We start from the raw sequence: 13,263 nt of genomic DNA, 5'->3' as shown, positions 1-13,263 counted from the left end.
CGCTTGATCGGCAGCGAATGTGTTAAAGGAAAAGAATACTTGTAGCATTTGGCTGAGATATTGACTATCCAGTATAACTTCACTTACGAAGGGCGCATCTTCTCATTTCAACCAATCAAGTCTAATTCTAGGTTAGTCTCTGTCAAATCACTTAGTCTCGTCGTTACGTAGAAATCATACATAACTGACAGCTAATGTCATCGCAGCCGTTTGTTCGAAGATAAGGAAGGTCTTCAAAGATTCGAAACTCATAGAAGGTCTCACCAGCAGCCGAGCGGTAAAGTCGCTGAACACTGATAGTTCGGGGCTCAAATCCCGGCGTTTTCATGGTTTTCCGCATGTGTGACGTGTATACGAGTTAGTTTTCTTTAGAAAGTTCTTCACGAAGGCATCCCTTCTTAGACAGATAGCCCTTGAGACTTTGCTATAATCAAATAAACCAAACCAATCGAAACTCGTAGAAGCTCAGGCCATTATAATAGCACACAGTTAAAAATAGAAGTCTTCGAGAAATAAGCGTTCCCTCTATCGTCTGGACGATCACTGCTCCAGTTAAGAAAGGCGCATTCGATCAGATCACGTAGTAAAAGCATTACCAGCGCATATTAGAAATCGAATCATGAAAATAAGGAAGCCAAAATACCGTAGCTCTTGGTGCAGAGAAAATGATGCATCATTCAGGTCCACCATAAAATATCCCAACACCACACAGCTACAAAAAGTTTTCATTATAAGAAAATGTTATTTAGATGAATGCATATCTCAAGATATTTGAGCTAATTATTCAAACTGGAATATTTGGCACCTTCTTCTACAGCTCATTGAACTAGGTATAGCATTCTTTGTTAAAAAATCAGTGAAAATAACTGATATTTATACTGATTAGTCACTTACTAGTAAGTACAACTGTTTTGATTTCATTGCTGAAATTGAGTAACTTCAAGAGAATTGTTCATTTTCTATTTTTATTTAAACATACAGTTGAATCACTGGTATCATATATATATAGAGAGAGATATTAGTAAATTAGACAAAGGTGCATTTTACAAAATTTACGAAAGAACTAACAAGTTTAAATTAGCGCCCAGTGCTGCTAAATTTTATAAATGAATTTTAAAAAGTTAGGATTAAAATACCTAAAAAAAGTCTTAAGAATACTTGAATACTGCACTAAATTTCATATATCTTTTATTACAGCACATTCTTTTTTTCTTTATTGTATTTGGTTGGTATTTCTCTGAAACTTTCTCACGTGAATGCGTATCAAATAGCAATGGCACTGATGCTTCAGTTAACGCTTTTTCATGCAGCCACTGTTTGACTGACATTAGGGATTTCAGGAGAGAAATATTCTCTCTCATGAAATCTCTGGGGTCAGTTCTTGCCGATATTTTTAGGCTGTGATCTCAGTATCCTTGCAAATATTTCTTATAAATGTTATGAGAAAATTATGAGAAGAGATGAATCATGGGAGGGATTTAAAAAAATACAGCGATTCATTTAACTAACACACCAGCAAAATAGACCTCTTTTAAAGCCAGGTGTTTCTAATTTTCCACGCGCTTTTTTAAAGATTATGCGATATTGCTTTCGAGCCTCTCTCTCACAGTGCTTCACTTACGGCAGGTCACTTTACATGATTTGACATGAAAACCTTACTATGTTAAAAGCAATAAATTTTTGTTGTTATGCACGCGCTGTAACAAACCTCGATATAATATACAGTATTACTATTTTAAGAAATTAAAAACTGCTCTTAGTTTTTTCTAACATTACATAATTTTTATCTTTAGTTTGAAAAATAACCAGTTTTAATTAATTAATCCCTTGACTTGTTTAAAACGTCCTGAAGGTAATATATTTTTTTTCCTCTTTTCTTAGTTACAAGTTATCCCCGTAAGTGTACTTGGGATACTGATCCAATAAAAGAAGATACCGAAGGACTTGTTGCATTTCATCTCTGTATGCAAAATTCAACAATAGGAGCAATATGGGAGAAAGCTATGCCTTATCTGTATCCATTCATTGTACAATATTGCTTAGTTGCTGCAGCTGTGATTTATATCACTTGGTCTAACCTCTACTCTCATCGAACGAAGCTGCAGCGTGTGACTGCAGTTTCTGTGTATGGCAAAGACACAAGTCAGGATGAAGTAAACTGCGGTGGGTCCACTAGAGGTTTATTTTTAGGACTGCTAGTTCTTGTAGCAGGTATAATTGCGATAATCCTATTCTTTGTTTTGGCTCAAGATAAGGATTTCAGCGTGCTTTTCATGATAGGAGTGCTAGAATGCGGTATTTTTGGCCTAGCAACTTTGGCTACTATAATTGGTCTTCTGCAGATCAGAAAAATGAAAAGTAAAACCTCAAAGCAACGGAGATTGTCAGATTTGCTTCAAAGAATTGGAATGCTGGCCGTATATGTGTATGGTATTTGCAACATGATTGTTGGTGGTACTATGATAAGTAGTCCGCAACATTTCTTGCTCTTTTTAGAAGGGACATTCATGGTTATTCATGCTTGTCTGCAGTCCCTTTTCATTCACCAAGTGTCGAAAAAACGATTAAGTCCTTTAAATGTTGATGAAAAACCTGGTCGTCAAGCAGTAATTTTTCTCGTTTTTTGTAACATAATACTTTGGATTCTGGAATCATTTACAACTCAAAAGCAAACAAGAAGTCAGCTACAGTTGCAGTTCTACGGTAATGTCGTTTGGCCAGTAATTTCAAGAATATTTTTGCCTTTTGTTATATTTTACAGATTTCATTCCGCAGTAGCTTTACTGGAAGCTTGGAGAAAATCATACAAAGTGAAGCAAAATTGAACTTCTTTGCTCTTCTCATGCCTTACTAGTTGATGCTTATTAGATAAATCTTAGAATAACATATTTTTTTCCTTTTCCATGTAAAGACATTATGAGTTTACGTTTCTTTAAGTTTTGAAATTAAAAAAATTAATTCATTTTTTTCATCACGATAATTTCAATGTTGCACAAAGTTTTATTGTACACAAATGTTGAATGTTTACGATTTTAATGCTGGAAGTTTTAAATAAAATATATTCATAAATAAATGGCACTTTCGGGGTTATTTGTCTTTTAATTATTCATTCATTTAAAATATTTAAAATGGTGGTGGTAGTAGAAATATGGCGGAAAGCTCTAGAGGCCATATGCGCCAAACGCAGGATTCGTTTTTCAACATATAAACTATAGCTTTTAAATAAAGAAAAGAAAAGGTTTAAAGACAACAGCACACTTTTAAAATCGAGGCAAGTATATTTAAAATGGAAGTGGGCTCTAACTTTGATTAAAAACATTATTGCTCATAATTACTTACATGACAATTTATTTATCACATATATACAAATTTAAGAGTAGTTTTAATTTAAATCACTGCCAAAGTTCAATGGTTCATATAACAAAATGTTGCATTTAGTTAATTTATAAGAAAAGTTTACATTAAAATTTTATAAAAATAGGTATTTTGAATTTTGAAATATTACATAAATATGTATTTCGACTATAAATAGTTTATCATAGTTTTGCATATCGGATCTGGAAATATTACATAGTATGCATTTCGAGTACATAAGTATTATATACAGATATGCATTCTGTATATAAAGGATTATATAAATATGCATTTCGGATATAAAAAATATATTAAGCTATGCAGGTATTTTATTGAAAACGTGTTCAGATCATAGCAGAAAAGAGGTGATTCTATGACGCAAACATTAAAAAGGAACAAGAAGTTTTAATAGTTCATCGCAGTATTTAATATTTGCATGAAAATAATAAATACCTCAGAAATAAATTTTTTTATGTACATTTCTTTAACAAGTTTAAACATTCTTATGAATTATGCTGATATTTTAATACCAGGATTAATAGACTGCTTTAAACAGTCTATTAAACTTGCGTTTCAAATGATGATTTTTCAAATTTCAAATGAAATTATGTAAAAAAGTAATTTTAGAATTTTTCAAATGGAAAATTCTGGTATATTTTTTGTATGGTATGTCTTTGGTACTAAGATAGCATATAATACATAAAGACAATGGCCAGTGGCAGGCAAAACAGAGTAAATGTAATATACAATATAATTACTATTAATATAAAATTCATATTACAATATAATTGTTATTAATATTATAATATGAAAAAAGTGAAACGATGTAAATCTAAGGCAAAATATAATTACTTTTAATAACAATTATACATTATTAATACAAAATTCGTAATGTAGCTAATAAAAAAAAATCAGCCTAAATCTCCAGATCGTAAAAAACTCTTTTTAAATCGACGCTAAAACTAACACCGAATTTTACCTGATTTTAAAATGCAGCTGTTTCTCTTACAAATTTTAAACAAATCTCTTACGAATTAAAAGAGGAGAACATCTGAACTGTTCTAAGAGATATGTCAAAGAACGTGCATGGATTTTTTTTATGCGTTATCATATATGGAACATGCAAATAATGCGAGTTTGATGCATGCTGATGATTTTGATGCATGGATGAAACAAAAAAAAAATCATTTATTAATTTTCATTTGTAAAATAATATACGTATATATATAAACTGTATATATATATATCAAATCAAAACTGAAAAAAAAGTGACATCATAGATGCACATATACAAAACAGCATGAATAGTTAAAAAATCTTACAATGTTAAATGCAAAAATTTACATATTTGTAAAGACAAACAACACCGTGGTTAGGAATAGTTGTTTAAACGCATTGATATTATTACCTAACGTAACTCTTAAATGATATTCTTCCTCTAATCTATTTTATGTTATTTATTTATATATTTCGAATGAAAGTTTTGATTTACTTTGGTTTGAGCAACACAGAACTAGAGTATTCGAGCTCAAATAATCGCCCTAATTTCCATCTGGATTTTTTTCATAAAAGTAATTTTGACTTTCACCTTGAAAATTTCATGTATTTGCATCCTTGGTTACACGACTACAATGTAGTTTGGTGTTAAAACAGTAGTGTTAGGTCCAGAAAACAAAAAGACTCTAAAGTTACAAAAAGTAACCATTATAATGAAAGTACAATTTAAATCCCAAAGACGAAATACAATCTTTTTTCAAGTAGCAAAGTAGTCAAACTCAACTCATACATTTTATAAAATATCGATTTGATGCATTACATGCCTACCCGCTCTGTCTCTTTCTATAAATACAATATGGGCACGTATATTACAATGCTTATGAAAGACAAAAATAATTTCCAATAAAAAATGGTACTTAAATATTAACACAACCACGTTTGTGTAATTTGGCGGTTTTTTACAGATGAAAAGGAAAAAGTTACTTATCGGTTGCAAAATAGTGGTTTTCGCACCTTTTTTAGATTCCAGTACTATTTCCCAAAAAAAAGTTGGGGGAAAAAAAACTTGCAGATTTTCAACAGAAATAAATAAAAGGAAATTATATTCAGACAGCATAATGATCTCCTAATGCTATCAGACACATACGTATAGAATATGAGTCAGCTGTCTCCGTGGCTGGCATATTTTGTACTAGAGCAAATCACAATAAGGAGACTAGAGTGTGGACAAACTATGTATCTTGCTTGCCAAATTTTTAAGTAGTGTTGATAAATAAATATTCGTATGTGAAGATTTTTTCAATGTTTTCGAGGTAAAGACCTACGCATATCTCTAATAATTTATTAACATATTACAAATTGTTTCGGATTGCTTTTTACGTTTATGTAATATCATTTTATATGTTCAAAATACAGTTTTTTTTTCATACATACTTTGTAATGCCAAATAAATCTCGAATAAAGCATCTATTTTTTGCTTAATTTACTCTTATATTTTTAATAAATGTTTCGGAATGAAATCTAATCAGTAAATTATTGGTAAAACGGTTTTAATCGCCAATTTTACAGAATTAAAGATAAGTGGAAAAAACTGGTAAATTTATACTACCTAATGTGAAAAAACAGCTATAAATCCTGCTCCCTAAGAACACTACACAAATTTAGGTTTATAATCGAAAATTTCAGTTAAGTTTAGTGATGAATAAGAACTTAAAAATTACTTTTACTAAGATTGCATAAAATATTTTTACAGAATATGCACAAATAATTAGATATAAAGAAGATATTCATTTACTTTTTTTATATAACGCTAATATACTAAGCATATGACACATGAACATCAACCATTTGAAAACAATAAATGGTTTCTAGTACTTTGTTTTAATAATTCTAATTTCACGAAAGCAGTTATTCAGCATAATGTCACATGAAAAAAGTAAAAGTATTAAAAGCGACTGCTCCGTACGAGCTTTCATACATGAATAAAAAGCAGCAGAGCTTAAAATATGAGTTAGTCCGCTCTATTCTAATGGGCACTTTGCTTTCTTCTAATTGGTAACGCATTCATTACTGAAAGCAGATAAAAACTTTTACGAGATAACGAAAGAATAAATAAAGTGAAATAAAAAGAAAGGTGAAATCTTTATTTACCATAAAATAGTAAAAGTACTGTAAAATGTATATGAACCAAAATAGCGTATCATTAAAATCTGCCGTAACATCCGTAAAAGTGACACGTAGAAACTATAGTAATAAAAATGAACAATGTGATGAAAATGATGTTTCATGTAAAGAGTATTTCGTATACAGTATTTCATAAAATAACCATATAATTAGTACTTTTATTCAAAATTAATTAAACAAAAAGGTTACTTTTTTACGTCTGTTTTCATGGTTTCAGTTTAGTATTAAAATATAAATTTACATACTTTAAACCAGGATATTGTTAATTATGAAAGAAATTAAAAGAAAAAAAAAGAGGAGCCTAAAAATTCTTACTGATTTTGCTCTAAACTTTAATTACTTCATAGAGATGTGACTAAATTAAGGCAGCTAAATCAGTCAGTGTGAATTGCCGTATTAGTTCTCTAAACTGGTTCCTGTATATAGTAAGACCATTAGGCTCGATTAAACCTCGACCAGATTAAACACTAAATAGATATCACTAGGTTTTTTTCCCGACCCTTAGAAAGTGCTAAATTTACGATGATTCGTTGTAACACGGTAGCCCTCCAACCCGAAAAAAGAGGTCTAAATTTACGTTGATTGATTACTCTTGGTATATCAAACGATTGAACTCTCAATATGGTGGGCGGGTGTGATACTGGTTACTACTAATGCCTTTCTTCCAAACTGCACACTACTATGAGCGCATAATGCAGCAGTCAGTGCTTTCATAAGGGATGTTAACTACTTAAAAGGATCTCCACTTTGATACTACAAGCATCGCTTATAAAAGACATGGGTATTTACTGCTATATAGATGCTATATAGCTTTATAGATGTTTGGAGTGATCAGTAAAGCGTCATTATGAAAACCAGAAGATCCTGGATTCGATCTTCACAGGTGGTATCAGCCAGACGAACACGCATTTCATAGCTGCCCTTTATTTGCAAACATCGCCATTAAAATAACTAAACCGGACCAAGGAAGCGGTTAGTTCACAATACCCATTACAGATGGCGCCACCAAACCGGAGAAGTCAAAAATCAATGAGCGGTAACAAAATCAAAACGACATCCGCCGCAATGTAAATGCTTTGTACCACATTTCTTTTTCAAAGCGAACTTATGATCCAGGTGAAAAATAAATTATAAAGATTTATATTTGAGTGTTAAGGTGTAATTTAATGCTTATTCATATTAGCAAATTTTCTTTCCGTGTTCAAGTTCAGCACTTATGTTTCAAGTAAAAATTTGTTGTCTTATACCTTTTTGTATATTGTTGAGCGACACAGAAGCAAATGCGTATTAATATACGTATTTGCTTCTGTGGGCATATGAAATTTTATATGAGGTTTCTTCTATTGCTTGTGCTAAAGAAAAAGGGCTGCCTATTAGCATGCTGCTAGGCCGGCTGCCATAACCTTGGGCCTGAGTTCGTATCCAGGAGAAGGCATGGATATTTGTAAGTTGTCTTTGAGGCATGTCAACACTTAAAAAAAACTGCCCAGCCGAAAGGCCTCTCAAAAGGTTTATGGTAGAAGAGGAGGCGTGAAAGCTTCGGATACGTCCACTTGGGGATTTCTCTTTCAAAGCTGGACAAATTCGCATTATCGTTGGTCTACACAATAGGCTCACGTTTTGCCTCTTAGACACGATAAAATCTGCGGACCTTATCTTGCAGTGGGTTCAAGCTGCCATAGGAGGAATAGAAACAATAACAAAGAAAGATAAGACTTTTGGCGTCTCTTACAGGGAACGTTCTCTATCCTTGAACTTTCAATTTTTCTTTATATAAAAAAAAATAACAATAAATAAATAAAATAAATAAATAAATAAATAAATAAATATGAAGCTACTTATCTAGAAATATGAAAAAGTAAAAAAACATAAAATAATAAATGAAGATACAAAGTGTGATGAAACGTATTTTGGCTAAAAATACACAATAACGGTAACTGAAGTGATAAATACAGATGAAGAAATTTAATCTTTGAAAAATAAGGTCAGAATTATATATTTTTATAAAAGAAAAAGAACCGCTGGAAATCATTTTATTGTAGGAAGTTGCCTCACATTTTAATCACTTGGGTGAAATACAAAGAGTTACACTTTACGCGGAAATACGCTGATTTCAAATTGAATATATAGTACAGCTGAAGTGCATTAAAACAGGGCTTCTTAAACTTTATTCAGTCGCGATCCCTTTCATCACTGAGATTTTTTTCGCGACCCCAGGACCCCCATAGTATTTACGAAAATTTTGTAGGACCCCCAAAAGCATTGCGCAAATACGACACACGCGTGAGTGAAACTGTCAGTTTTTTCACTTGTACTGTAATATATCATTGCAGTTTTAGGTCATTAACTTTAATTTCTAATTTTGAGACATAGTAGAATATGAAAATTTTAAATAAGTAACAAACAAAATGACAGCATCACGTGCAAAGCAAGTAAAATGAACGTTTATATTATAAAAAGAATGCGTCAAAATTTTTTCGTTCTTTCTTTGTCTGTATTGGATTATCTTTATCTATTTTCAGATACATTGTGTAAAAATATTTGGTAACTGTAAAATTTTTATAATAAGTTAAAGAAAAATAAAAACTGCTAAAAATTTTTGCGACCTTCTGCTGCAAGTCGCGACCCACAGTTTAAGAAACTCTGCATTAAAACAAATGATTATAATAGTAATCTATTTACGATACTTGCAGTTAGCAAACTGAATCAAATTCACTAAAAACTGATTAAGCGTCTACGATGAAACATTGAAATTATCGAATATACAACGATACAGAGAGAGAGGGGAATAAAACACTTATTTAGAAGTACATAATATTACAAAAAATTAATTTCAAAATTACAAGATTTAAACTTTTCATCAGCTTCGATAATGATCAAATAATTCATCAGAAAGTTTGCCCTAGAAGAAAAAAAAAATTCGTTTTTAACAAAATTTTAATTGATTACCTACAGAATATTAGCAGCTAATTTTTTATCTGTTCTTTATATTTATTTAGAAAAATTGAGAGTTCAGAATTGGAAGACCTTCCTTGTAAGTAATACGGATTTAATTGTAGCATTTCGGTGACTATAAGTCTGAAACGTTAAATCTGTTTGAACGATTGCTAAGAGTTTAAAATTTGTGTGCCAGCATAGTTCTAAAGGAAAAAGGAACTATTAATTATCTTATTTCTGAAGTTGCTAATCCTATAGCGTTGTAAAGTGATAAAAAACACATTTCACCTATGGACTACACTGCCTTTGATCTCTTGAAAAGAGCTCTTTCTAAGCCCAGACGCACCACGAATGATGGACTCTGGAAAGCAATGAAAAAGGAATGGAAACCAATACCTCCGGAAATTTTACGAAAAGCCTTTCTGTCACGGAAATCACGATGCAGACTTATACTCCAGATAAAAGGCTGTCAGATCGAACATTTAAAAAAAGATTGACAGTCCCGAATGCATTCTAAGAATGTGTAAATACCCTCCGTTTCTTCAGGATCTGCTGAAATCGAGAAATCACTTGTTAAGTGAGCCAATTCTACCAGTAGAACATACGTATGAATCAAACACACAAATCAAATACATATTTGTTGACTCTGGAATTTCAACTCAAATGACTGATAAAAATTTACTTTCTCAATTAATGTGAGACATAAATAAATAATGACAGTCTCTAGTCTAGCAAAGTAATATCACATAACATTTATAAAGGGTATTTTGAGCTTAATATAGACAGTTTAGTGAAATAAAACTAGAAAATATTCAATACGTGTCAAGTCGCACGTTAGCAGCCTAGTGGACTCAAATACACTAATAATTCGATATCCCAGCGGATTGTCTACCTGCATGGCTGTTTTAGATGTTGTCATTTTCTGTTTATGTGCATCCCCCCGTTTCAATACTGGATATAACTGGCATGTTTTTGGTGTATTTCCGAGCGCATATGGCGATAATAATCTACCTGCGCAAGAGCGTACTAAACACGTGTTTGAATACACGTGGATTTACACACTTTATTGGGCAATTTTTGTGGTATTAGGAATACATAACGAGATATGAGCCAGTTTCCTTTAGAAAATCCCCCCCCCCATGAAGGCATCCCTTTCCATGGGCAGATAGCCTTCGTGTGCTTCGTGATATTCAAATAATCTAATTTTACAAGCTTTATATTTAAACATTATTGCTGAACAGTAGTCATCGCTTGTAAAAATGTATACATCTACCTTATAGGTTTTTGTTTTTTTCTTGTTTCTTTCAAAATAATTTGTTTTATTTTTATTTATGAACAATACCTACGAGCCGTAAAGACAGCCTACAGACCTATTTCGCCAGTTCACAAAATCGCTACTTCTGTGAGGGGACGGGATATTCAGAAAGTATGAAGTAGTTTTACCCATATACTCGTATAACGTGAACACAAGCCACTTCACCTTAAAACGATAGGAATGGATTGTGTGTGTGTGTGTATGTGGTTATGGCAAAGCCTCGAGGGCTATCTGCCTAAGAGGAGGGATGCCTTCGTGGAGGACTTTCTAAGGGAAACTGGCTCGTATACACGTTACACATGGGAAAAACCACGAAAACGCCCATGCAGCCAGCCCGTTCACGGGATTCGAACCTCGGACCGAACTACCAGTGTTCAGCGACTTTACCGCTCGGCCGCTGGTGGGTCAGGAATGGATTGCAATAGACGCCATTTGATGTGATCACGTTTGTTGATGAATATGTTGATATAATATTAAAACGATGTTTAATATATTGAGCGTTGAGAAAAATATTTTTCAAAACATCCACGGAAATCAGCTAATGTAATATAAAGTATACCTAACTGATTCTCGTGAATTATTACACAAAAGTTCGTTTTTGGAAATGTTCATAATGTTTCTGGAAATTAACTGACCTATTCTAATCATAATAATCATAGAACATCCCTCATCTCAGCATTTGTAGGAAATTCACTGATTTCTCCAGCTTCGTCTTCAGGATGTTTATCACATGATGTGCTTGGATTTGTTTCAAAAAGCGGCAGGCAAGTATCTTCTCTCATTGAATCTGCAGGTTGAAGCTTTTCATCAGTATTCACCCAAGAGTTCACTTCGTCACAATTCATGTTAGTTGGAAAATCTTTTTAATTCTTCCACCTTCTATTTTTATCCTTTATTGAAAGACAGACATGATTAAAAGAGTTTTTTATTGTCTGTTTTGATACCTGGTTCCTTTATATTGCCTTAAATCAAAACGAAGATGCTTAACGACTTTAATCTGTTACTTGGCTGCATAGCTCTGCCATTTAGCGATATCTTTATTTCGACCTTTTTTGGTGGTTTTTCTTTTATTTGGTAACATCACGTCGGTTTAAAAACTTCGTTCAATAATATTTTGATAAAATGAACCGAGCTGTTGATCACAATAAGCGATGTATAATTCCATATTTTCGTGTACAAATGGGAGCGGCTTCGGCAATTTGATAACAATATCCGAATAATAATATTAACCAAGACAGCATTAAGTGGCAGCTATTGTATCTGGATTACGGCGAAGCAGACGAAGGCTATCTGTCTAAGGAAAGAGGTGTCTTCCTGGAGGACATTTTAATGGAAACTGGCTCGTATGGTGTCGTCCCAAATGCGGTCAAGAAGGGGAGAATGACGTTAATTGCGAAAGGAAAAGTACACGGGTGTCTTAGAGGACATAAGGGAAGATATATTGTAAAACAAAGATGTCTTTAGGTCTCGTTTAGTATCAATATATCAGGAAAAAAAGTTGATTTGAGTTACAGAGAGAGCTCTCACCTGTTATTTAGTTCAAGTCAGTAGTTACCAACATATGTATATGGATGTACATGGTATCAGAATGGAGACAAATTATATAAGACGCGAGAAGTTTTGAAATGCCCTTTTTCTTTTATGTATTACTAAACAGTTTAATAATATTAGTATGCATTTTTAGATTATTAATTACATATATCTACTTATAATTGCGAATTACATTACCGATTTTATTGATTATATCTATCTTTTTATTAAAATTTTATTATTGTATTATTTTCGTATAGAAATGTCTCCCCCCTAGAAATATAAACATGTAAGTTATGAGACTGAAAATATATCATTTGAGAGATACTGTTATAAACAAATAATCAGATCCAGTTCCAGTTAAATCGGATTAATTAAACAGCACTAATTGTTTATGAAAAGTATCCGAGTTTTTATACTTAATCATCTTAAGAAAAAGGCGATTTTGCGTGGTAATTAAATTGAATTGAACCCCCTGTAGTTTGAAATTGTCTCCAAAGTCGTGAAACGATGCTGTGAGCAATTCCGAACTCTGCAGCCACACTTGTCACACTGCGGCCTTCCTCCAACTTCCCAATGATTCGACCTCGGGTAAAAGCATTCAGATGTCGTCTAACAGATTGATTATTCGCCATTTCTCGCTGAGGCAGCAACTCGGTGTGATTTTAACTGCTATACGGCGTGCAATCTCTTTGCCAGAAATACTGATCTTACACCGACAACATGCTTTATACTACTCAGACACTCCTCCATTACGTCTACCTGCATATATGCGCATGTGCTACCGTACATCCCCTTACTTAATCTCCTGATTGGTATTTCTGTCCGCTTTGCCTCCTCGTTCAGCTGATATGCTAATTTTCCGACTTCGTCCTTAATTTTTGCCCACCAGTGTATGTACGGTTAAAAATAATAACATACTTATAATTCATGGAGAAGCTAAACAA

General features: G+C 32.6%; 1 protein-coding gene across 2 annotated transcripts in view; it reads left to right on the top strand.

Annotated features, from left to right (window-relative positions):
* Positions 1 to 3,073, top strand: part of LOC118185175 (proton channel OtopLc-like) — a 40,227-nt gene extending 37,154 nt beyond the window's left edge. For both annotated transcript variants that reach the window (XM_035354996.2, XM_035354997.2), the window contains exon 7: positions 1,882 to 3,073. In XM_035354996.2, coding sequence (XP_035210887.1) covers positions 1,882 to 2,825 — 944 coding nt within the window. In that variant the 3' untranslated portion in view covers positions 2,826 to 3,073. The remainder of the gene's footprint in view (positions 1 to 1,881) is intronic.
* Positions 3,074 to 13,263: the final 10,190 nt, after the last annotated feature.

This window comes from Stegodyphus dumicola, chromosome X1, assembly GCF_044657685.1.
Source record: "Stegodyphus dumicola isolate Sdum_Otavi_A_Nest chromosome X1, ASM4465768v1".
NCBI classification, from domain to species: domain Eukaryota; kingdom Metazoa; phylum Arthropoda; class Arachnida; order Araneae; family Eresidae; genus Stegodyphus; species Stegodyphus dumicola.
This window is presented reverse-complemented; position numbering and strand designations above follow the sequence as displayed.